This window comes from Oryctolagus cuniculus, chromosome 13, assembly GCF_964237555.1.
Source record: "Oryctolagus cuniculus chromosome 13, mOryCun1.1, whole genome shotgun sequence".
In the NCBI taxonomy this organism is placed as follows: Eukaryota; Metazoa; Chordata; class Mammalia; order Lagomorpha; family Leporidae; genus Oryctolagus; species Oryctolagus cuniculus.
Genome location: NC_091444.1, coordinates 66,682,585 through 66,708,531, shown reverse-complemented (window position 1 = coordinate 66,708,531; position 25,947 = coordinate 66,682,585). Strand labels below are relative to the sequence as shown.

At 50.7% G+C, this 25,947-nt stretch overlaps 2 protein-coding genes across 3 annotated transcripts in view; one reads left to right on the top strand and one right to left on the bottom strand.

Annotated features, from left to right (window-relative positions):
* Positions 1 to 19,953, top strand: part of LOC103350906 (kinesin-like protein KIF28P) — a 67,794-nt gene extending 47,841 nt beyond the window's left edge. Inside the window, exons 13-23 of the mRNA XM_070055631.1 lie at positions 283 to 406; positions 1,075 to 1,219; positions 3,479 to 3,597; positions 4,110 to 4,217; positions 8,883 to 9,157; positions 11,576 to 11,710; positions 12,399 to 12,565; positions 12,770 to 12,876; positions 13,098 to 13,245; positions 13,543 to 13,736; positions 19,689 to 19,953. Of these exons, the coding sequence (XP_069911732.1) occupies positions 283 to 406; positions 1,075 to 1,219; positions 3,479 to 3,597; positions 4,110 to 4,217; positions 8,883 to 9,157; positions 11,576 to 11,710; positions 12,399 to 12,565; positions 12,770 to 12,876; positions 13,098 to 13,245; positions 13,543 to 13,736; positions 19,689 to 19,835 (1,669 nt within the window). The 3' untranslated portion in view covers positions 19,836 to 19,953. The remainder of the gene's footprint in view (positions 1 to 282; positions 407 to 1,074; positions 1,220 to 3,478; positions 3,598 to 4,109; positions 4,218 to 8,882; positions 9,158 to 11,575; positions 11,711 to 12,398; positions 12,566 to 12,769; positions 12,877 to 13,097; positions 13,246 to 13,542; positions 13,737 to 19,688) is intronic.
* Positions 19,954 to 22,222: 2,269 nt separating this feature from the next.
* Positions 22,223 to 25,947, bottom strand: part of SCCPDH (saccharopine dehydrogenase (putative)) — a 36,097-nt gene continuing 32,372 nt past the window's right edge. Inside the window, exons 11-12 of one of the 2 annotated variants that reach the window (XR_011381547.1) lie at positions 23,532 to 24,671; positions 22,223 to 22,863 (exon numbers count right to left, since the gene is read on the bottom strand). Coding sequence is in view for 1 of the 2 variants with exons in the window: in XM_002717629.4 (XP_002717675.1) it covers positions 22,758 to 22,863; positions 23,532 to 23,613 (188 nt within the window). In the remaining variant the exon portion in view is untranslated. The remainder of the gene's footprint in view (positions 22,864 to 23,531; positions 24,672 to 25,947) is intronic. The other variant, XM_002717629.4, reaches the window with a different exon arrangement.

Genomic DNA, 25,947 nt, shown 5'->3' with positions numbered 1-25,947 from the left:
CCCAGGCCATTAGCAGGGAGTTGGATGAGAAGTGGATCAGCCAGGACGTGAACTATCACCAAATCAGCTGTCCCCACCCCTCGAACTCCTTCAGGGCAGGTGGCTCTGCTGTGTGTGTGTGCACAGCAGCACACGGGGTGGGGAGTGGGGTGCCTGCAGTCGCTGGGGGGCCCTGGGCAGCGGCCGCAGGTCTCGCTGTGCAGCAAATGGCAAAGCTCCACCTTGGCGGGCTGAACAATCATGATCTCTTGGGTGGCTTTAGACTAATGCTCACCTTCTTAGAATTTCAGATAAACACGCTGCCTTCACAAATTCGGATGGAAGAGTGACAGTCACGCCATACGGCACGTGCAAAGTTGTTGTCAACGGGGTGCCCGTTACGACTGAGACAAAGCTACAGCATCTGGTAAATGAATGGCCCATGGGTGACAGAATCTCCCAAATCCTGAATGCCTAGCAGAGAGCAGAGGAGTCTCCAGTAAGGTGTCCGGGGGTGGGGGTGAGGGCTACACAGAGCTGGCACTACCCTTGGCCAGAGCATCATGACCACCATGTGGGCAGAGTGGCTGGACAGCCAGCTATGTCCCTAACTTGCTGTGCATGCTGGGACAACTCACTCTGGTTCTCTGGACCTCAGGTGTAGAACAAGGAGAGCTCAATGGGGAGGTCTCCCAGATGCCCTCCAGCTCTCAAGCCGTGAGGCCCCTGGGCTGCGCAGTCAAGTCCCCAGCCCTCTCCCTTCTCCAGGGCACCATGCATAGGGCCCCATCTCCAGAGGGCCTGTGACGTCCCTTAGACCATCTGCCCCTGCCTACAGGTGCCTCCAGGCACGTGGACCCTGCTGTCCACCTTGCATCTGCCCTGGGATCCTCTCAGCCCCATGCACCCTCTGCGGAGGCCCTGGGTCCCTCTGGCTCCTACTGGTTCCCAGTCCGCGCCCATGGGGCACTTGCAGAGAGAGGAACACTGCTCTGACCTCCATCCACACTGCCCGGTGGGCTCCTTCCCCGGCCTGGATAGGGTGGAGTGCGAGGGGATGCAGCTGCCTCCTCTGAGTTTTTGCCGCCTCCATAGGACCGCGTAATTTTGGGATCCAACAGTGCCTACCTGTATGTGGGGTTCCCGGCGGAGCGTGGCGGCGAGGACTGGAGCAGATTCGATTACGACTTCTTCCAGCTGGAGAGGGCCGCTGCCGAGGGTGTGAGCATGGACAGGCTGGGTGAGTGGCCAGTTCACACGCTTCTGGCCTGGCCCGAGCTGCCATCCCGCGAGCATGGAGACGGGACACGGCGGCAAAGGACAGCACACAGTTAGGATTTCTATGCAAACAGGGCAGTGCTCAGAGAGTGTCTCTAGGGATGGAGGTCACAAAAAGGCTGTGGAGGTCAGCCAGAGAGAGCCTGGTGTAACGCAAAAATGGGACTGCCGGGATAGACAAAGCTGAGCAATGGACTTGGCCCCACCCCGGCCCTGGGTCTGCAGGCTCTGACTGCACCCAGCAGGAGGTAACCCTGAGGGAAGAAACCTGGGCCCTCTCCTGGGTCTGCCCACTCAGTTTCCCACCCTTGGTCCCAGGAGGAGGCACCTGCCACTGCTCCCTTAGTAAACCCATAGACAAGGAGCAATGGGATCCAACTGCTTGTCCATGGAAGCATTTTTCTCAGACCTTTCACAAAATAAACCGATTTGAAACTTACCTCCTTGTTCTTCTCCTGCGCAAGTCTCTGATGGATACCCACCAAGTCCACTAAGCCGGGTGGCTCTCACTGGGCCCAGTGGCAAGGCACGGCAGACTCCCCAGCCCAGGGTGGTGCTGCAGAGCTGTGGAACAAGCCCTAGCCCCAGCTCAGATGCCAGTGACGGCTGTGGGGGAGTTCCAGGGAGCCACAGGAACCCGCAGGCAAAGAGGCACCCAGGAGCTGGGAGTTCCTGACCAGAGGTGGTGCCAACCCAGGTCTGGCAGGCGAGTGGACCGCTCATAACCTCCATTTCTCCTACCTCTTTCACGCCACCCACATAGAGAAGCAAGTGCTTGCTGTGCCAGCAGTGGCATCGGAACCAACCCCCAGGCCTTCCTTCTGGCCAGACTGTGCCTCCCACCCCTCCTCCACGGATGGCGTGGTGCCACCTCGACAGAGGACCCTGACACCATGAATGGGAAGGCCGTGGGAGAGTCTCCACCCTGACACGGATGTCAAAGTCGGGCACTGTCTGTCTTCTCCCAACTTGAGCTTTTTTAAAAACAAAGTGCATGCAGGGGCTGGTTCAAGTCCTGGCTGCTCCCCTTCCAGTCCAGCTCCCTGCTAATAACCTGGATGGAGTTCCAGGCTCCTGGCTTTGGCCTGGCCCAGCCATGGTTGTTGCAGACATTTGGAGGAGTAAACCAGCTGGTGGAAGACCTCTTTCTCTCTATCACTCTGCCTTTCAAATAAATTTTTTTTAAAAAAAATTAGATGCACTGGGGCAGCTGTTGTGGTGTGCAGGGTTGAGCCTCCTCCTGCAGTACTGGCATCCCATGTGGGCACTAGGTTGAGTCCATCCAGGTTCCTGCTAGTGCATCTGGGAAGGCAGTGGAAGATGGCCGAAGTACCTGGACCCCTGGACCCACATGGGAGTCCTCGAGGAGGCTCCTGGCTCCTGGCTTTGGCCTGGCCCAGCCCTGGCCATTGCAACCATTTGGGAAGTGAACCAGTAGATGGAAGATCTCTCTCTCTCCCTCTCCCCCTCTCCCCCTCTCTCCCTCCCTCCTGTCGCTCCCCCTCTTCATGGAGGAACGACACTAAACCCTGCCTAGGCTTCATATCCGAGTCACGGCACCATTATGTCGCTCCCCCTCTTCGCGGAGGAACGACACAGGACCCTGCGCTGTTCTTTTGTCTGCTCAGCCCTTCCCGGGTTGGCTACCGACCCTTCCACCTCCGTGGAAGGGCGGCTCCCCCTGCCACTTTCCCCACTTCCGCGGGGGAGCGGCACACCGCCGGCCGGCTCTCTCGGGGGCTGCACAGGTGTTCCTTCAGATAGATGTTCCTGGTGCATGTTGTCTCTCTCCTCCTTTATAGTTCTCTTCCACCAATCCCAACTCTGCTACCCACACGCCGGGTACACTGCTCTCCTCCAATCAGGAGCAGGTCCTGCTGTTTATTGGTTGAACTGGAGGCAGCTGTGTAGAAGCTGTTTCCTCCTCTCCCAGCGCCATATTGTGGGAGAGCAGATGCATAGAATAAGTCTTAATTCCAGTAACAGTCTAGTCTGAGTTGCTCCCCACACCTCCCTCTCCTTCTCTGTTTTGCCTTCCTTTCAAATAAATAAATCTTAAAAATATATCAAAAATTGCAAGCATATAATTTTAAAATGCAGATATTTAATGATTAACTGAACAAATGGGTGAAGGCATACATGAACAAGTACCTCCATCTACCCATGGCTTGGAAGTACTGCAGAACCAACGGGGGACTTCCTCCCCTCTGACTGCCACCAGGTGCTGTGAGTGATGGAGATGGCAACGCGGACCCCAGCGTCCTGGCTGTGTTCCAGGACTACATCGGGCTCATGCCACTGGTTGCAGAAGCAAATCAGATGAGTGAGGAGCTGAACAAGGTAATGAATGCACCTGGAGAATGGCACGTGTCAGGTCCAGAAAGGCCCTCATGGCCCAGAGAAGAAAGGGGCTTTCCCAAGACCCCCAAATGAGCTGGTGACAAAACGCAGGCCCTCTGCAGCCCAGCCCCAGCCACTGTCCTGTCACTGCTGGCCTTCCAGGGCCCCTGTGACCTAGACCAACACCTGCTGGCCGGAGCACCACATCCCAGACCGTCCTGCGAGCTCTCTGGGTCCCGGCCTCTTGGTGGCTGCTGTGTCATAGAGAAGACCTGGGCTCGGGTGAGCTCCCTGGTGACACGGGCCCTTGCCAGGAACCTTGTAAGAGAGAGATGTTTTGCTAAGTACTGCCAGTGTTAGTTCCAGGTCAATGCAGAGAAACTCCACCACCACCGTGTGTTAGTCTGATTCACTCATCTTCCTTTGAGAAGCCTGCGTGTGGGAGAGCGACAAAGAAGTTACAAAAGGTGGTACGTGCAAGCTTACTCAGGGAGGAGTATTTGTTTCTCCAGGGCCTTCAAATGGAGCTGAAAGTGAAGAATCTAGCGTCCTCAGATTCCAGGGGCTACGACCTGCAGAAAGAGGTCACGGTGAAAGTGACCAACCGAAGGACTCACGAGGTGAGACTGCCTCTGAGAGTGGGCAGGCATGAGCCCCCACGGAGTGGGGGGGGGGGGGGCGGGGCTGAGCTCTGCTGGGGACGCAGGTTGTCCTTACCAGCTGCAGCCTGTGCAGCCCCGGTGATGGGCAAGAGGAGTTCCAGCTGGGAGCTGGGCTGCAGGGGAGAGACTGAAGTTCCAAGCTCGCGCTCCTGGGTCTCTCTCACACGGTGCCTGTGCCTGGGCTGTTTCCTGGCCACTGGCACTGCCCAGCGCCTGCCCGTGTTCACCTGCACTCCAGGCGTCAGCAGTGTCCGTGTGCGTGTGTGAGACCAGCCATCCCAAGGCAGTGTGAAGTCCACTCTGGAAAGGGCCACGTCACCAGCTATGCTGGCTGATCCATCCCCATGTTCGATGGTCCCCTGCAAGGGACTTCCTGTCTGGGGACTCAAGGCCCGTTTCCTCTGCTCCTGCCTACGGAAGAAGCCAGAAACTCCAGGCCTGTCTTGTCATGTCCCTTATGCATCTGATTCCTCTGAGGGTGGCCCACAGACTTCTGGCTCCCACAAATACTCAGCCTGAGGCTCCAATCTCCAGGTGGGCTTTCCGTGAGGTCACTGCCTCCCATCCCCCTCAGCACACCTGCTGCATCTCGGGGCAGTGCCGGAGCAGGTGCCCGGGGAGGGCTGGCCTCGGCCACTCGACCATCCACTCTGCTGAGCAGCTGAGTCTCCTGGGGAGTCCACTTGTCATTTGTTGCCCTGAAGTTGCCAGGATGTTCCAAGTCAAGGCCAGTTGTTAAAAACCATTGTCAAACACTGGGAAACATGTTTGTAAAAAACCAATCCATGGGTGCTGTTGGCCAAGTGCAGGGCTGCCAGGATCTGGGTCTCTGGGCTCCTATGGGCAGGGAGAACACATGAGCAAGCGGCATCGTGGAGACGTCTCCTGTCTGGAGGGACGTTTACTCCCCTTGCACTCACTGTGCAGCTCCTGGGTCCCCGTGTGACATCTCGTGGGAGACGCACCCACCCCAGGCAGTCAGCCTTGACGTCCGTGCCAGGGCCCTCGAGAATCTTTGGAGGTGAACCCCCAGTGTGTTCATGCTTTTCATTTGTTTTTCCCCTGCAAATGCCATTAGGACAAAGCAGCTTTGGTCTCCCAACATCCCAGCATCCCTTTCTTAGGCCAGGCTCTCTCCCAGAATTTGGTTTGGCACTTTCCTATTATCTTGCCAGCTCTTGGTTTTAGGAGATCTGTAATTTTAAAAAACTTTCATGTTCTCTTTTTAACCACACATATTTTTTAAATTTGAGAGTCGGGGGGCTGGTGCTGTGGTGTAGCTGGTAAGGCTGCCGCCTGCAGTGCCGGCATCCTATATGGGTGCCAGTTCGAGTTCTGACTGCTCTATTTCCAATCCAGCTCTCTTCTGTGGCTTGGGAAAGCAGTAGAAGATGGCCCAAGTCCTTGGGCCCCTGCACCCACATGGGAGACCTGGAAGAAGCTCCTGGCTTTGGATCAATGCAGCTCTAGCCGATTTGAGAACTGGAGAGAGAGCGCACTCTCATCTGTTGGGTCACTTCCTCAATGGCCAGAGCTAGTTTGGGCCAAGGCCAGGAGTGGAAACTCAGTCCAAGTCTCCCACGCGGGTACAGGGAACCCAGTCATGTGAGCTGTCCCTGTTGCCTCTGAGGGTCTGCTTTAGCAGGAACATGGCAGTCAGGAGCCAGAGCTGGGAACTGATTTCAGGTGCTGTGATGTGGGACACAGGTGTCTTGAACACTGGGCTGAATTCCCCTGTCCTGTTTTTATATGGCTTATTTCTTAGTATAATTGAAGGTGGTTTGAAGATCATTTTAGTCATCTTTTTTTTTTTTTTTTTTTTTTTTTTTTTACAGGCAGAGTGGACAGTGAGAGAGAGAGACAGAGAGAAAGGTCTTCCTTTGCCGTTGGTTTACCCTCCAATGGCCGCCGCGGCCGGCACACCGCGCTGATCCGATGGCAGGAGCCAGGAGCCAGGTGCTTTTCCTGGTCTCCCATGGGGTGCAGGGCCCAAGCACCTGGGCCATCCTCCACTGCACTCCCTGGCCACAGCAGAGGGCTGGCCTGGAAGAGGGGCAACCGGGACAGAATCCGGCGCCCCGACCGGGACTAGAACCCGGTGTGCCGGCGCCGCTAGGCGGAGGATTAGCCTAGTGAGCCGCGGCGCCGGCCCATTTTAGTCATCTTTAATTGTTGCTAGCATGAGACTTACCTAACTGCACAGCCGAGTACTGGAAGTAGGAGGCAAGACAGCGTTCACGTTTAGAGCTAAGCAAGTTATGCAGGAAAACCTGACGCAGCACAGAGCTGCTTCTCCATAAGCCATGCAGGGTTCTCTGTTAAGGGGGTTGCACACTAATTAATTTTATGGATGCCGGGGCCAGCGCTGCAGCTCACTTGGTTAATCCTCCACCTGCGGCATCAGCATCCCATATGGGTGCCGGGTCCTAGTCCCGGTTGCTCCTCTTCCAATCCAGCTCTCTGCTGTGGCCTGGGAGTGCAGTGGAGGATGGCCCAGGTGCTTGGGCCCTGCACCCCATGGGAGACCAGGAGGAAACACCTGGCTCCTGGCTTCGGATCGGTGCAGCGCCGGCCATAGTGGCCATTTGGGGGGTGAACCAATGGAAGGAAGACCTTTCTCTCTGTCTCTCTCTCTCTATCTGTCAAATAAATAAATAAAAATTTATGGATGCATGTTTAAAATATTTTACGTGGAATTATTTTAAAAGTTTTGCAGAGGGCCGGCGCCACGGCTCACTAGGCTAATCCTCCGCCTAGCGGCGCCGGCACACCGGGTTCTAGTCCCGGTCGGGGCGCCGGATTCTGTCCCGGTTGCCCCTCTTCCAGGCCAGCCCTCTGCTGTGGCCAGGGAGTGCAGTGGAGGATGGCCCAGGTGCTTGGGCCCTGCACCCCATGGGAGACCAGGAAAAGCACCTGGCTCCTGGCTCCTGCCATCGGATCAGCGCGGTGCACTGGCCGCAGCGCGCTGGCCGCGGCGGCCATTGGAGGGTGAACCAACGGCAAGGGAAGACCTTTCTCTCTGTCTCTCTCTCTCACTGTCCACTCTGCCTGTCAAAAAAAAAAAAAAAAAAAAGTTTTGCAGACTTATTTGGAAGGCAGAGTGACAAAGAGGAGAGAATGACTTCTCCTGGTTTTCATTGTTGCTGAAGTTTGCCCAGAGGAGAGGTCGCTGGTTTTACCTAGCAACCATCTCTGAAGTGACATCTCTGGTCACAAAGTGTTCTAACTTGGATCTCTCATGCTGCTGCAGGAGTTTTCTCTCTCTCTCCCTCCCCCTCTCCCTCCCTCCCCCCCCCTCCTCAGAGTAGGTGTTAGCACAGAGGCCCTGTGCTCACCCAGTGAAAGCAGACAGAGCAGGCTCTGGCCTTGGATTTGCTGCTCACTGTGGGTGAACCCAAACAAGGAATGGGACCTGTTTGGGTCTTTGCAAAACGGAGCTCAGGGCACCTGTGTGTTTGGCTGCTGAGTGCGTGCACGGCTCCTGCCGTGCTGGTTGATCACGAGCAGGATCAGATGCTGGGGCATCTCTCGGCTTTTCTCCAGAACGACCCGTGTTCACCTCTGATTGCTGCCGGAAACTCACTAAATGTCCCACACTGATGACCTTGCAGTTGGACAGACTAGAAGGCCAACATGGGTCTCACTGGGCAAAGAGGAAAATGTTTCCTCATGGTTTCCAGCTTCTGAAGGCTACCGTTCTCTTCTTGTGTTTTAAATGATAGATCAGTGTCTCTCTCCGTCTCTGTCTCCTCTCTCTCTCTCTCTCTGTGTGTGTGTGTGTGTGTGTGTGTGTTTTAAAAGGCTTATTCATTTACTTATCTGAAAGGCAGAGTGACAGAGAGAGAAAAAGAGGTCTTCCATCTACCTACTGGCTCACTCCCCAAATGGCCACAACATCCAGGGCTGGGTAGGCTGAAGCCGGGAGCCTTGAACTCCATCCTGATCTCCCATGTGAGCAGCAGACGCCCAACTACCTGGGCCATCTGCTGCTGCTTTCCCAGGCGCAATAGCAGGGAACTGGATCAGAAGCAAAGCTGGGATTTGAACTGACACTCCAATAGGGGATGCTGGTATTACACATAGTGGTTGAACACGTTGCGCCACAGCGCAGACTCAGGCCACTTTCTTGTCTTCAAAGCTGGCCACATAGCACTTCTCTTCCTCCCTTCCATACTCTGTGATGGTCATGGGCCTAGCTTGGGTAGCTCAGGCTCATCACAGTTCAAGGTCAACTGAGAAGCAAACTGGATTCCACCTGCAGCGCTCCCTCTCCTTTGCCATGTGCAGCAATATTCACAGGTACCTGGATGAGGACAAGGGTATCTTTGAGAGCCATTCTTCTGTGTACCATAGCCCCAAATCTTCATTTCTCCTGGAGGCCCATTTTCTGATTCCATCATCATCATCTTCTCTAAGTCACCTCCTGGGCTCAAGCAACTCAAGCAGTGCCCAGGTGACGGCTCCAGCAATGAGCTTGGTGTCCCTGAAGGGCTTTCCCCAGAGCTGAGTTTGATGAGCGTGCCCCAAAACCAGCCCATCGGAGGCAGCATGCTGGGAAAAGCCAGAGGCAGATTGTTAGAGCAGCTGAAACCAAGTGTGGTGATCTCACCTTTGCGTTTCCAGGTGTGGATTTGGTCAAAAGCCAAGTTTATCAACAGGAAATTCCTGATGGAGGAGCTGTACCAGCGCTTTCGAGATGGAGAAGACAGCGACGTGGCTCAGGAAGATGACCCTTTCTGGGACCCTGTTGAGGCAGTCCACTTGGGCTCCGCACACATCTGGCTCCAGTCCCTGGCGTACTGCATGCCGATCGAGGAGCAGGTGGAGTTTCTCAACTGTGACGGGCTGGAGGAGGCCGTGCTGCACGTCCACATAGCCCCCTGCTCCCCAGCAGGACGGTGGGTGTGTCCTCTGTTCTTTGCCTTGCCCTGGGGCGTAGGAAGGTCAGAGTTCTCCGGAGGGCATGACCAACTTGTTATCTGGCAGTAGTCATTAGAGACAGACATAAGAACTCATTTGTCAGAGACATAAGAACTCATTTGTCAGCCAGTGCCATGGCTCACTTGACTAATCCTCCGCCTTGCGGCGCCGGCACACCGGGTTCTAGTCCCGGTCGGGGCGCCAGATTCTGTCCTGGTTGCCCCTCTTCCAGGCCAGCTCTCTGTTGTGGCCCAGGAGTGCAGTGGAGGATGGCCCAGGTCCTTGGGCCCTGCACCCGCATGGGAGACTAGGAGAAGAACCTGGCTCCTGGCTTCAGATCGGTGCAGCGCCGGCCATAGTGGCCATTTGGGGGGTGAACCAATGGAAGGAAGACCTTTCTCTTTCTCTCTCTCTCTCACTGTCTAACTCTGCCTGTAAAAAAAAAAAAAAAAAAGAAAAAAGAAAGAAAAAGAACTCATTTGTGCATGATGTGGCCTCATCAAATCTGATTTCTGCAGCCGGTGGACCCAGAATGCTCAACATCATTCGTGACAGCTCAGCCCTGCAAAGGAAAGAGGCAGGCGTGGAGAGGGAGCCTAGGAGCAGAGCCCAAAGACCTGGCTGGTTGCAAATGACGGGCCTCGGAGGAGAGAGCCAGGTTGTTGTGGGACATTCTACAGGTTGCTTTCCCACGCTGGAGAGCTCCTGCTGATGAGGCCCAAGAGTCAGGAGCAGAAAGTCGATGTTCTAGTTCACCCCTTCTCCACCCTCTGCTCTTTTTCTCGAGGTAGGGACAGATGTCCGGCAGCGCTCTGTGCTGCTGTCTGTGGGGACAGGCCTTCGAGCCATTGGTTCTGTCACAAACTCTGCTCCATCACCTTCTCTCACGCTCACAGGCAGCTTCTGCCAGCGCTGAGGTCTCCCAGTGGCTGTGAGTGAGAAGGCTGGCGGAGGAACCTGGCTGCGGCGCCCGGGCCTTCAGGGGGCCCAATGAATGCTTTTTGTCTTCCCGCAGAGGAAATTAACTCAAGAAGGGAGTGAGGGGGTGGGCGTTTAGCCCAGCAGTTAAGCGGCCAGGCTCCCAGCTCAGAATGCCTGCGTTTGATCCCTGGCTCCAGCTCCTGATTCCAGCTTCCCGCTGTGTGCACCCTGAAGGCAGCAGGGATGACTAAGTGATCGGGTTCCTCACACCCACGGCAGGGATTTGGGTTGAGTTCCTAGCTCCTGCTGCAGCTGTTGTGGGCGTTTGGATGGTGAGCCAACAGACAAAAATCTCTGCCAGTCTTTCTGTGATTTTGAATTTTTAAAAATTAATTTTTAGGGCTGGCGCCGCGGCTCACTAGACTAATCCTCCACCTTGCGGCACCGGCACACCGGGTTCTAGTCCCGGTCGGAGCGCCGGATTCTGTCCCGGTTGCCCCTCTTCCAGGCCAACTCTCTGCTGTGGCCAGGGAATGCAGTGGAGGATGGCCCAAATGCTTGGGCCCTGCACCCCATGGGAGACCAGGAGAAGCACCTGGCTCCTGCCATTGGATCAGTGCGGTGCGCCGGCCGCAGCGCGCTGGCCATGGCGGCCATTGGAGGGTGAACCAACGGCAAAGGAAGACCTTTCTCTCTGTCTCTCTCACTGTCCACGCTGCCTGTCCAAAAAAAAAAAAAAAATTAATTTTTAGGTTAAAAAAAAAACCCACAGAGCTGAAGATACTTACTCCCAGAGTTTGTATGTATGCAGTTGTTTTTTTTAATGGGGAGTAAGAAGACCCTATGGGTCTGTGACTGAGACCAAGCAGACCAGTAGCTCAGTGCTGTTACTGGGACTCCAACAACTTTCTGGGCACATGGCCACCTCAGGCTTCTGGGCTGCCAGGTGGTTTTAGGTCCCATTGCAAATTAATAAAGTGGCATTCCAGAGTACAGGTTTCAGATTTTGTGAGCTTGATTGATGTGAGAGGTATAAAGTTGTCCAAGTTGGCTCCTGAACTTGTAGGCCTGGGGCTGACTCTGGGTATAAAGAATTCACTAGGGACAGTGATGTTGTGAGAGGCAGCATCTGGGCGGGCAGCCGGTGATCGCTCGTCCCACCTCAGTTTCCACGTGAGTTCAGCACCCGTATTACCTGTGTGTGCACTTAGAGCAGGAACTGTCATGTTACTTTGTCCTCCAGGCTCGAGCCCCGCAGGAAGGCCCATGGCTTACCTGGACGTGCCAGTGTGGAGTTGTGGAGTGGGCTCTCATTAAGTGTGTCCTGAATGAATGAGTCCTACAGCGGGCGATGATTCATATCTTTCCGTCAGCAGAATTAGTTCTCTTGTATGGGCTCGCTTTAATTCTCTTGACATCACAGTCCTCTTGCTTGGCCCAGCCTAACCTGAGATCAGTGTTCTCTTCTTTTGCAGAGCCCACGGCGAGGAAGATGTAGTTATGGATCCTTTGGAGCTACTGGGCAAGAGGATGGATTTCCAGATTCACATTGTCCAGTGTCTTGGCGTCAAGTGGCTAAAGGAAGATGCAAAGCGGGGCATTCAGATAGGGTACCAGCCGTGCTGCGGGGCTGCCGGGCACTCACGGGGCACCAGCCATGCAGTGGGGCTTCTATGCCCAAACCAGTGGCCTTGTGGCTCCTTATGGGAGTCTTTTCCTGAAGTCTTAAAAATTAGTTTACCACGACATTTAAAAAAAAAAGTTTCTCTGCTTGTTCAATTCCAAAATAACTATTCCCTTGTATAAGAGAGGAGCCACATGTCCTCCTGGCTGCTGGCTGTGGTCAGTGCATCCTGAACCTTTTCTGTGTCCAAAAGCACAGTTAGAAAATTTAATTATCAGAGAAAATATCCAGTAACACTGTATCACACAGGTAAAATTTTTAGTTGAAAAAAGGACTGTATTGTGATGTGGAAGAAGCATCAGATATGCTTCAACTAATTAGGCTAAAAGGATATTTTTTAAAAGATAAAGCAATAGAGAAAGGGAGACTTTGAAGAACAAAAACCAAACCACCTCACATTAGCAGTTTTAGGGTATCTGAGTGGAAAGACTTCAAAATCCTCCTTCTCCATAGGCATCTATTATGACCCATACAGTCACGAGTCCTGTGCAGGGTAACTGAGATGTTCCAAGAATCAGTGACAGGTCACCGTTTATTTGACTGTTACGACTCTGGCTCATCTGATCCTTTTCAAGTATACCCTTTAAACTGATTTTTTTTTATCTTTTTCTCAGATATAGAATTTATGACCTTCCAAACACTTTGTATACCAAGCCTGTCTGGAAAACCATGAATCCCCAAATTGAAGAGACTGTCCAATTTGCGGCCTTAAATGCGTCTCAGGAGTTCCTGAATTATTTACAGACAAATGCTCTGATTGTTGACTTATGGGGCCTTCAAGGTACTTGCTTACTGATTCTTTTGCGTAGTGCGTTCTTCAACCAGATACAACGTCTGTGTACCCGGAGGCAGTGGGCAGGAGCAGCCTCTCCCCCGGGGCCCCTGGATGCCAGGCCTGCAGGTGGCTGCCTGCTGTCCGTCTCCCACAGCCCTGGGGCTGGATGACCGAGATGCTTCTTGCCCTAACGACATCTCTCCCACCCAGAAGGCTGTGCTGAGCTCAGCTGCTCCCAGCTGGACCCCATGGCCACAGAGGACGGCCACATCGTGGTGGACACCAGGAACCTTTCCCTCGTGAAGGACACAAGCCAGGTGTGTACGTCGTGGGTGACTAGACAACCTCAGAGGACACTGCGTGAGGAGCATCCGTGTTCCAGCCCTTATTGAAAGTTTTCACTTACGTGTACCCCGGTGGGCTTAAATCCTGCTCCCTACACCCCGCCCCCCTACCCTGTCGGGCAATTTTTACCACCTCAGTCTCAAAGGATAGGCAGATAATCCTGCAAACAGCTAACCTGCCTCGTTTTCTGCAGACTGCATCAAGCCAGGGGGCAGACGTCTATCCGAAGCTGCTCAGGTTGGAGCGGGAGACGGAGCTGCTCCGAGACGTTAACAGGGCGCTGAGAGCAGAGAACGTGTTTCTCAAAGGCTCGCTGGCGAAACTGAGTCCCAGTCAACAAGGTGAGACACTGCTGAAGTCCGTATTCTTTATCTTGTCCCCCCTCCTGCGCTTGGGATGTGGATTTGTCTTTCTAGGAAATGAACTTATTTTTTAATGAGTTCATTTGTATTTCATTGCATAAGCCAAAAAAATGCTCTTTGAGATTTTTATGGGTGGGCCTGGATCGGAGCCATAGATCTGAGGACAGATGCAGGCGTGGTCGGATCCCGCACACATCAGTAAATACAGAGATACAGGGGCAAAGAAATGGATCAATGAATAAAGGTTAACACCTTTCCTTTCTACCTTCTCTGCAGCACGGAACACCTGCGGTACCCCGCGGGTAACTGGAGCCACAGCACAACAGCCCACCGCCCTCAAGCCTGATGTGACCTGCACGGTGGCGCAGGCCGGCTCTGACAGGGAGCTCGCCAGAGCGCTCAAGGCCTTCTACCAAAGCATGAACGCGGCCAGGGGGCAGCTTCTCCGGCTGAGACAGAGCAGACCGCCTGTAAGTAACCAAGGCAAACTCGAACTCAGAGAGCTGATGCAGCTGTGTGTCCTGAGCTTCGGGGTGTATGTATTTAAGCAGAAGAGTGAGCCCACTGTCTCTTGGGCCTCCATCCGTCTTTTTTTGTTGTTGTTGTTGTTTTGTTTGTTTTTCTGTTTGTTTTTAACAGGCAGAGTGGACAGTGAGAGAGACAGAGAGAAAGGTCTTCCTTTTGCCATTGGTTCACCCTCCAATGGCCACCGTGGCCAGTGCGCTGCAGCCGGCACACCGCGCTGATCCGAAGCCAGGAGCCAGGTACTTATCCTGGTCTCCCATGGGGTGCAGGGCCCAAGGACTTGGGCCATCCTCCACTGCACTCCCGGGCCATAGCAGAGAGCTGGCCTAGAAGAGGGACAACCGGGACAGAATCCGGCGCCCTGACCGGGACTAGAACCCGGTGTGCCGGCGCCGCTAGGGGCCTCCATCCATCTTTGCTGTGGCCTGAGTGCACACCTGGCTGTGACCACGGCAGGACTGGTATCTGTTTACTTCACTATGTATAGAAGATCCCAGGAATGCAACTTGGGGTTATCACCGTAACACCAAATATGATTCCTCTCATGTGATAAAATTCAACATTTGGTGAAGGTAAAAACTCTTAGCAAACCGGGAATAAAATGTACACTCCTGTATCTGACAAAGGCAGTCTTGGGCAGACACATAGCAAGCATAAGGCTTCATGGTGTGCTACCGAATGCTCTCCCTTTCACATCAGCTGTCCTCACTTCTGTACTTTAGGCTCCAGACAGAACAGGAAGGCAAGAAACACAAAAGGGGAAAAAAGGGAATTCCAGTAAAAGCACACGCTTGCTGAGCACTTTACACTCACCGACAGCTCATCTCTCACAACCACGCTAAGAGGCGCCTACATTAGCCTTGTTCTACAGCTGATGGGTCCCAGGCACAAGGGAGCTGGCAGAACTTGTGTAAGGATCCGTGTTTAATAAGCAGAGCCAAGATCCACACCCAGCGAGGGCCGCTCTGCAGTCCACATCCCCCACACTGTGTGCCTTCAATATTATTCCCAGGTGACACTCTTAGAAACAGGAAATCCTGCAGATTCACAGATAACAGAATCACAAAGTTATGGGACAGATGTAGTATTTAAAAATTAACTATTTAGGGGCCGGTGTTGTGGCACAGATTAAGCCACTGCCTATAATGCTGGCATCCCATATGGGCGCTGGATTGAGTCCCAGCTGCTCTACTGTTGATCCAGCTCTCTGCTGTTGTGCCTGGAAAAGGCAGCTGAAGATGGCCCAAGTCTTCTGGCCCTTGCACCCACTCGGGAGACCCAGATGCAATTTGAAGCTCCTGGCTTCTACCTGTCCCAGCCCTGGCCAATGCAGCTATTTAGTATTCCGTACCAGTGGACGGAAGATTTCTGTCTCTCCTTCTCTTTCTGTAACTTTCTTTGCCTTTCAAATATATACACACTTAAAAAAAAAAAAAAAAGACCTAACTACTTGAATATGGCAGCAACAAACAGAAAATGTTTTAATAAATCACTTATAATTGTATCAAATTATGAAATTCTTAGGCCTCCAGATAGCATAAAGTACGCAGGACTTTTATGGAGAAAATGTTATGACTTGAGAGATGTTACAGAAGACCCAAAATAAGTGAGGACACATGCCACATCTCCACAGTTTAGATTTGCTCCTGTCAGTCTTGCGGGTCCCCCCAAGTTCAATGCAATCCCAATCAAATGTAACAGAGCCTGACAAGACGACTGTAAAAGCAAAGAACAGGCAAGACCAGACCAAGAGCCAAGAATACAGTAGGGAGCCTTGGCCTGGCTGATGAAGACGTACTTTACTCTGGGTGTAACAGAGACCCTAAGGTGCAGGCTAAATGTCGGGAACACAGGAAAAGAGCAGAAGGCTCAGGACCAGGTCTGCTCAGGCCTAGAGGCTTGATGCACGAGGAAGGGGAGCTGCAGACGAACCTGACAGAAGCGGAGTTCAGACGATCAGGAACACAGATGGTCCTCAACCTAGGACAATCTGATGACTTACAAGTGACCTGAGTCCAGCAGAAATCGTGCTTTGCTAGTACTTTGCTACTTTGCAAAATTCACTCTGTGCACGATACTTGAGCATACTGGGCGGCGGTGGCAGCAGTGAGCTGCAGTCCCTGGCCAGCCACGCAGTCACCAGGCAAACCAGACGCTCTACATCACACTCTGCTGCTCACCTGAGAAGTTCTGTAAGTTGAGAACCTTAAATGCATTTTCAACTTAGTGTATTTTCCACTTACCCAACAGTTTATCAAGCTGTAACCCCACTGTAAGTCGAGGAGCACCTGTATGTACAGGGGAAATGACACTGGATTTCTGCCTAAGGACTTAAATGTGAAACGCACAACTTGTACACTTTCTTCTGGCTTTCATTTATATTTATTTATTTGAAAGGCAGAGTGGTATAAATGGAAAATATCTTCCATCTGCTGATTCATTCCCTAAATGCCCACAACAGCCAGAACTGGGCTAGGCTGAAGCAGGGGGCCAGGAACTCCGTCTGGGTCTCCCCCATAGGTGGCAGGAACCCAAGTAATAGAACCCTCATCTGCGGCCTCGCAGGGTGCACACTAGCAGGGAGCTGGATAGGAGCTGGCGGGACTCAGCCCCAGGCACTCTGATATGGGTTGAGGGCATCCCAAGTGGCAGGTTAACCTGCTGTGCCACAACACCTGCCTCTTTCGAAGCTTTAAGAAAACACTTCAAGAGACTCTCCCCATGACTTCACAGAGAAAAAAAGATTTCTTACCCAGGGCATGAAAGTACTCTAGCTTTAAATCTTTAAAAAAAATTATTTTCTTTCACACACATACACTCTGTATCCTCCATCCACTGGTCCACTCCCCAAATGCCCACAATGGCAGAGGTTGGGCCTGGCCTATAGCCAGAAGCAAGGAACTCAATCCAGAGGTGGCAGGAACCCAATTCCTTTGATAGCAACACTGCCTCCCAGGGTCTGCATTAGCAGACAGCTGGCATCAGGAGTTACAGCCAGGTCATGGACACAGGCACTTTTTTTTTTTTTTAAAGATTCATTTATTTACTTGAAAGGCAGAGCAGAGTTAAGGAGAGGAGAGATATCTGCTGGTTCACTCCCCAAATGGTTGCAGCAACCAGGTCTGGGCCAGGCCGAAGCCAAGAGCTTTTTCCAGGTCTCCTATCTGGGTACAGGGGCACAAGGACACGGGCCATCCTCCACTGTCCTAGTCTCATTAGCAAAGAGGTGGATCACAAGTGGAATAGCCGGCACTCATATGGGATGTCGGCACTGCAGGCTGTGGCTTCACCTACTGTGCCACACAGCACGTCCCAGGGACTCAGGCAGCTTAAGCACCAGGTCAAACACTGATAAATTCACCTAAAACTGTGAACTCTGGTGCAACACAAGACACCAAAAAGCCAAAGAGATTGGGGGAAAAGTTACCTGCAACACATTGAATATATAAAGGACTAATATCCAAAATAAAGAACTGCTAAAAACCGAAAAGAAAAACAGATTCCTGTTAGACTGCGGGGCATTTTCCCACCCCGGGTTTCTGCAACACTCCTGTGTATCCAGAATGGTGCTAGTCCACACCATTCTTCAGGAGCTTAGGAGCAGTCATTCCTGTGTCCTGCTTTTTGCTTCAGAAGAGGGCCAAGTTGATAAGAAACCACAGAAGGCCTGCGCCGTGCCTCAATAGGCTAATCCTCCACCTTGCAGCGCCAGCACATGGGGTTCTAGTCCTGGTCGGGGCGCCGGATTCTGTCCCAGTTGCCCCTCTTCCAGGCCAGCTCTCTGCTATGGCCTGGGAGTGCAGTGGAGGATGGCCCAAGTGCTTGGGCCCTGCACCCCATGGGAGACCAGGAGAAGCACCTGGCTCCTGGCTTCAGATCAGCATGGTGCGCCGGCTGCGGTGGCCATTGAGGGGTGAACCAACGGAAAGGAAGACCTTTCTCTCTGTCTCTCTCACTGTCCACTCTGTCAAAAATAAAAATAAAAAAAGAAACCACAGAAAGCCTTCCATCTGTGCAGTGCTGGTTTTTTTATTTTTTTTAAAAGATTTATTTGAAAGGCAGAGTTACAGAGGGACAGACAGAGAGATCTCCCATCCACTGGTCCACTGATTCACTCCCCAAATGGCTGTGATGGCTGGAACCGGGCTGATCTGAAGCCAGGAGCTTCTTCTGGCTCTCCCATGTGGGTACAGGGACCCAAGGACCTGGGCCGTCTTCCATGGCTTTCCCAGGTACATTAGCAGGGAGCTGGATCAGAAGTGGAGCAGCTGGGACTCAAACTGGTGCTCATATGAGATGCCGGCACTGTAGATGGTTGCTTAACCCACTGTGCCACAGGTGCTGGCCCCCAGGGCTGTTCTAAGCATTACCTTCCAATCCAATCCCAATTGGGAAACATCGCTAAGAAGAGTCAGAAAAGATGAGCACCTTTCATAGTGCAGAATACTGCTGTGTTCAGCCACATGCAGTAGAGATGACTCACCCCCAACAGTGACTGATGACAAAGATGACATCCACTGTGATTCCATAAACATTTAAAGGAGGCACTCTTCAGGGATGCATTCCTGGTGGCCTGTCTAGTGAGGCAACAGAATGATCATGCAAATCAGGCTGGGTTGCCTCTGGGAGAGGGGGACTGGGTGTGGGGGGAGTTGAAGAGGCAGGGGCTTCCTTGAGTATCTGTGGACACTGTTCCGGGTCTGGACACAAATTTTGGGTCTACTTTTGCATGTACAACACTATACGATAATAGAGAACAACTGGTTATATCAAAGGTACCATAAACAAAGTGAAAAATAAGCCGCAGCCAGGGATGGTCAATTTGTTACATACTGGGGCCGGCGCTGTGGCATAGCAGGTAAAGCCACCACCTGGGACACCAGCATCCCATACAGGCACCAGTTCCTGTCCTGGCTGCTCCACTTCCAATCTAGCTCCCTGCTAATGGCTAGGGAAAGCAGAGGAGGCCCAGGTACTTGGGCCCCTGCCACCCACATAGGAAATGTGGAAGAAGCTCCTGGCTCCTGGCTTCAGCCTGGCCCAGCCACAGTCATTGCAGCCATTTGGAGAGTGAACCAGAGGATGTAAGATCAATCTCTCTCTCTCTCTCTTTCTAGCTTTGACTTTCAAATAAATAAATCTTTCAAAAGAATTTGATACAGACTGAATATCCCTTGCCCAAAATGCTTGGGACCCAGAAGTATTTCAGATTGAAGAGTTTGTCAGATTTTCAAAACTTTGCATAGTTGAGCATTCTAATCTGAAAGTCACACTCTGCTCTAAAATCCAAATCTGTTTGTGTGTTGGCATTCAAAAAGTTTTGCATTTCAGAGCAATTTTGGATGAGGGATGTTCGAGCTGTTATTTGCCATCAAGCATTAGTGCTCAGAACATATAAACAACTTTTAACACAAGTAAAAGACAACATGGTAGACAGTAGGGGGAAATGGCCAAAGGATCTCAACAGTCATTTATTTCACTAACAATTCAGAAAATTAAAACTAAAGCCTAATGCTGAATGGCACCGCACCATCTGCCCTCTTCCTGTTCCCATGCTGGGCAGGCACAGCCCCATCTCTGCCACCATTTCTCACCGGCTGCTCCGAATCCCCTCTCAAGAGTACCTGCTTCCACGGGCAGAGATACATTGGTAACATCCTACTGCAGGGAGACCCACAGTGCCTTGCGAACTTTCCCATCAGAAACGTCTGGGTTATCTCACCAGTTGTCCCTAGTGGCATCAGCAAGAGCGCCATCTGGGCTGCCTTTCCAAAAACAGAGTTGCTCCTCACTGACTTACGGTTTTCTAGCCCCCAGGGAACTTGTGCCACACACACACTGTCACTCTACTGACAGCAAGTCCATGACAATCATTTTCTGTCACTTATTTTTTTTAGGAAGATGATCAACTGCTTCGACCCTTTATAAACCAACAGACACAGATGTTAAAGGATTTTGGGGACCTATTTGAATCCAGCTTGTGGAAACTGAAAAATGATGTGGCCCTTATAGTGAAAAAGAAGAGAGAACATTTATTGCAGTGAGAATGTGTCAACCGAAAGTATTCGAGCTTCGAGTTGTGAAGATTATTTGTGTAGCTCATGGGCTTAATTAAACCCACTGCCACTTACTCAAACTCAACTTATTTCTTCTACAATCTGAAGCCAAACTACACTCCTTCAATTCAAGTCATGTAAAAAACGAATCCCTGAGCAGGGTACAGATGAATGGTTAGCCTTCTGAGCTCCAGGATCAGCCCACCTGGGATAAAATTCTTGTTAAATCCATTGCTTACAATTGTACAACTTGGAGAAACTCCCCTTTTCTGTAAGCCTCTCTCCTCATCTGTTATAGGGGAACGGTAACAGTATTTATAGCTGTTAAAGAGCATAAAGCACTTCGACCAGTGCCTGGCACAGAGAAGCCATCAGGAAAGATACATACACAATTAGTTTTTATGATAGACGTTTGAAATTTCAAAGGCAACTTTTTGGGTAAATTCTTTGTGCTCAGACCTGAAGGCACGCACTGGCCATTTCAAGCCCCTTATTCTACAGCTGCGCTTTGGACAAGTTCCACTTATTCTTTCTTTTCATAGGTATATCTGAAATGTATTCAGCTCGCTGAGCAGCCTTAGTATCTGCTCTCTGGAACCTGTTCAGTGCGGGGTCTGGGGTGTACAGATCATAGCTGCGACAAGATCTGACAGGAGCCAATCTTAAAAGCTGGCTTTCGTTCCACCAGTTGACTGATCTCTTAAGTCAGGAATCAGAGACACCTGGTGTTCTGGGGAAAGGCTGTCAAAGACAGCTTTTGTGCCCAAGGACTCTGAATAACAACAGTAGTGAGAAGGCTGACACTTAGCAAGTGCTTACCCTGTGCTACGCACTAACTAACTGTTGAATAATCTGTCAGCTCATTTAATTCCTGCAATAATTCCCTGGGTCTGCACTGTTATCTCCCCCTTTTAATACTTTCAAGGTTAAGTAACTTGTTCAGGCCACCGTTAATAAGCAGTGGGCTGATGCTGACTCTACAGCTTGCACATCTAACCATGATGGCCTGTGGCAGGATTGTTCCCAGGAGAGGGTGGGCTGACTTGCATAAGTCAGGAAGGAGGAGACAAACCCAATCCACGCTAAAATATGAAGTCAAGGGAAAATGAATGGATGACACTGAACTCCTGCTGACAGGAGAGGCTGGCAGTGGCTCTAGAAAGTAGCCTCCCTAGCAAGGCAGGGGAATCACGGCCCAAGGATCTATGGGGTTGGCCCTGACTGCTTACTGGTGATCCTGGAGCCAACATGTGGAGTGACGGCAGGCCAGCAAAGGCATCGTGGACTCCTGGACGGCCTCTGGCAGCGAGGTGCAGGAACGGTGCAGGGAGAGCACTTCCAGCTCTCTCTGCCTGGCCACTGGAAGCAGCAATGGCTCTCACCTTCTGGACCAAACCTCAAAGTTCTTGGACAGCTGGCAGTTTACTTGCTTAAGGCAGGTAATACACTGTCTTCAAATGAGAGCAGATGTGATCTTGGGAGATTCAAAGAGAATCACAATGAGACACACTTGTACCGGAAGCTGGAAGCCACAGTCACACTGCCACCTTCATGCATGCAGCTTCATTCATTCACTGACTCCCAAATGCAGACCTAAAACAGGCTGCTAGGCTCTGCCCTCCAGACTGGGAGAAGAGGAAAGGGAGACACTGGATGAATGGGTTCAAAGCTACAGTGAGGAGTAAGTTCAGGCATCCTGTTATACAAGCCACTACAGTTCATAACGTACATTTCAAAACAGCTGAAAGAGAGCATTTTATCATTTGTAACACAAAGGAAAGATAAACACCAGAGGTGACAGATATGCTAATTACTGATTTGACCATTCCACAATATATACATGTATCAAAATATACCCAATAAATACATATAATTATTTGTCAAAAACTAACAAGTAAAAGTGGAAAAAACAATACAAGAATCTCCCTCTCCCAGTGAGACACGAGCCATCCTCTGTTGAGCACAGCACGGCAGGGTGTCCCGACACAAGTACTCACTCCCCTACTCACTTTAGAAGAGAACCTATAGAATAGAAACATTATAGAACAGGAATTCTACATAGGGTATCTTTTTACATAATGAACAGCACAGACACCGTGTATGAGTTTCCCACGTGCCTTTTACAAAAGGAAAAGTCTTTCACCTTATTTTAGGACTCCAGTGGGAAACAGTTAACATACAACAAGTAAATGAGAGAAAATTCTCCTAAGGCAGAGAAAATCCAGAGGCACTTACCAGGTATATCCTGAACTACTCACGGGCACAGACCGGGGAGAGGGGAAGGAGGAGCCCCACGGCTGGCAGTGACGCGTCAGAGCGCGTAAGCAGCACGCTTCTCCCACCACAGACACACACATCCAAACACAAAACCACCGTTCAACTTCAACCCTTTATTATTCAACAGAGGGAACACACCAAAATCAGTGTAGATGGATGAAAAACTAGGCTAAAATAGGAAAAAGTGCAGTTTCATTTAGCAAAAGCCACGCAGTATGTAGAGAAACTCATTGGAAGACGAGATTCCATTCACTACTATGGAAGGAAGGCAGCAGTTACTGCCCTAAATGAACACCAGTCCGAGCACCCTTGCTGAGGAGTGCTGTATCGACACAGACAGGGACACCTCTGCCACCATCTGACCAGCCAGCTCATTCATAAAAATTTACCAGGAACGCTTCAATGAAAAAGTCAGTCAAATATTAGTTTTCTCTCACAAGCAACAAAATAAAAAAGTCAGCTGAGATTTGAAATGTAGGTTAAGTTAGTATAATTTCCTACTTTTAATGTGTAGATATTTTGGACTTGACAATCTTTTCCACATATCATCAGATAGGTTTATAGAATTTTAAGTATCAAATAAAGAAGCTGTTAATCCATGCATCTTATGACTTCAGTTAATTCTTCAAATACTTAGACTTCAGAGCTGCTAATGACACTAAATTCAATGCCACGTTGGTTGAGTCTATCAATCAATTTTGTTCTGGAAAAAGCTGCTCCAGGTGTGAAGACCCCGCCCCTGAAAAACAGTAACAAGAAGAAACAGGGCACACAGTTGCTCTCAAGCCCTCTCCTCTGCAGGACTAGCTAACAAATCCCTGCAGAACTCTGGAGAACTTAAGGTTTCATTCTATCATGGCTACTATCAGCAAGTAGCTCCTATTTAGAAGAAACTAGTGCACAGTCAATCCTGTGTATATGGTTCAGTTCCTGGTGAAAGCTGGCCTAGCCTTAGCGTAACAGCTGAACGCTCCAGCAAGATAGCATATGTGATAGCCATCTAGCCAGGGCCCCATGATCCAACCCACGTCTGGTGTGAGCCAGGGCTCCCACGGCTAACTGGGTATCGTTCAGCACTGATTAGAGGCCCCTGCCAGAACTATGAAACAGCAGGGATCTTCTCTGAACGGCTGACTCTGGACTTGAGCTGTTCTTACAAGGGACTAAAGCTGACTTTGGTGGCTCTTACACTTTTCTGTCTCCTCTCATTTACCTCTGCAGTTGTTTCCAGAGGCTGGAAAGGAACAATGGTGAGAAACGGCCTTCTCACAATTTTAATGTACTATATCTCAGGATTAAAGGAACTCTCAGAGCTATGTGCAGACCCAAAGCCTGAAAAATAAAAATAAGCTACCCTATAACACAAATGGAGAAGGTATCTTCTAATTAGAAGAAAACCAAACTTACGCCTTTGGAAGATTAGAGGACTCATGCAGGAGAGTCACGGCTGCCTGGACCATGGCTATGGGAGTAGTCACGTACCCAGCCTCTGCAGAAGAGTGGACCAAAGAGAGGACTCATCAAGTATGCAAGCACCAACCCCCAAAATCAAACGGTAGATTTTATATCCAACTGTAGCTATAAGTAAGTTTTTCAATAGATACTCCGGTCACAAAATAACAAAAATAACAAGCAATGTTTTTATAGTACAGGTTGAATATTCCTTATCCCAGATGCCTGGAATCAGAAGTGCCTAAGTCCCCACCCTGGAAAGTTTCTCCAGGTATTCCTCCCTTGGAGCCTCCTCCTGACGGCTGTAGCAGGAAGCTTGACTTAAGTAAATCTTGCTTTGTTCGCAAAAAGAAAAAAAAGTGCTTCAGAAATCAGATTTTGGAATATGTGCACATACATGAGATATTTTATGAAGGAGACCCAAGTCTAAACAAAATTCATTTATGTTTCATAGACACACAGCTTGAAAGTAATTTTATACAGTAATTTTAGCGTGCCTTCATTCTGACGGTGACATAGGTCGGGGTAATACTCCGTACCTGTGGCATTATGTAACACTTACACAGTTTCAGATTTTGGAGCATTTTGGACTCGGGTTTTCAGATTAGGGAGGCTCAAGTTGTATTTATTAAATGTTAGGAATTGTACTAGGTACTTTATTAAACTCATCTAACTTTCACAATAATATAATATAATCCCTATATTACAGGTGAAAAAACAGGCAGAGAGGCCGAGGTGTCCAAAGTTAGGCAGTGACTGAGTCGAATCATACCCAGGCAGCTGACTCTAGGATCCATATATATATATATAATTTTTTTTTAAAAGGCAGAGTTAGAGAGGAGTGAGGAGTGAGGAGTGAGGAGTGAGGAGTGAGGGGAGGGAGGGAGGGATGGAGGGAGAGAGAGAGAGAGAGAGAGAGAGAGAGAGAGAGAGAGAATCTTCTATCCACTGGTTCACTCCCTAAATGGCTGCAACAGCCGAGGCTGTGCCAGGCTGAAGCCAGGAGCCTGGAGCTTCTTTGGTCTCCCATGTGGGTACAGGGGCCCAAGCACTTGAGCCATCCTCCACTGCTTTCACAGGCACATCAATAGGGATCTGGATTGGAAACAGAACAGCCAGGTTTAGAACTAGTGCCCACGAGATACCGGCATCACAGGCAGCAGCTTAACCTGCTATGCCAAAATTCCAGCCCCTAGGGTGCACACTTTTGCCTACCACACTGCACTGCTTCTTCTCTATTCATACACTAACACTAAACTGATCCCAACCTCCATTCAGAGCTTCGCTTAAAAAAAAAAAAAAAGAAACTTCAAGGGCCGGCGCTGTGGCGTAGCAGGTAAAGCTGCTGCCTGAGGTGCTGGCATCCCATATGGGCGCCAGTTCAAGACCTGGCTGCTCTACTTCCGATCCAGCTCTCTGCTATGGCCTGGGAAAGCAGTGGAAGATGGCCCAAGTGCTTGAGCCCCTGCATCCATGTGGGAGACCTGGAAGAAGCTCCTGGCTCCAGGCTTCAGATCAGCGCAGCTCCAGCCGTTGCAGCCATCTGGGGAGTGAACCAGAGGATGGAGGACCTCTCTCTCTCTCTGCCTCTTCTCTCTGTGTAACTGTGACTTTCAAGTGAAATAAATAAATCTTAAAAAAAAACTTCAATTTTTAAAAAATATTTATTTGATTTGCAGAATTAGAGAGAGAAGGAACAGATTTTCCATCTACTAGTTCACTCCCCAAATGGCTACAATGGCCATGGCTAGCACTTTCCCAGGTACACTAGCAGGGAGCTGGATCGGAAGTTGAGCAGCCAGGACTCAAACCAGTGCCCACATGGGATGCTGGCATTGCAGGCAGCAGCTGTACCCCTACGCCACAACACTAGCCTACCCCTTTTCTTATTACTACTGATTAAAATGCACCATTCTGAATTACTGAATCATAACAAAAAAGAAAACCAGAGGAAAGGGGACAGTAATAAAATCTGAACATACCAACCATTTCCATCCTTTGTTTCACGGAATACTTGTAAATCACTTAGGTAACTTGTGAAAATGCGTTTCTAAAACAATCAAGCAGGAGCCAACATCGTGGCACAATGTGTTAAGCCGCCACATGCAACACTGGCATCCCATATCAGAGCAATTTGCTTCCGAGCCAGCTCCCTGCTAATGTGTGCCTGGGAAAGCAGCAGAAAATGGTCCAAGTTCTTGGGCCCCTGCACCCACGTGGGAAACCCAGATAGAGTTCCTGGCTCCTGGCTTTGGCCTGGCCCAGCCCTGGATGTTGCAGCCATTTAGGGAGTGAGCCTGTAGATGGAAGACTGATCACATGTTCTTGTTCTTTCTCTCTCACCCTACCTCGCCCTCCATCATTCTGCTGA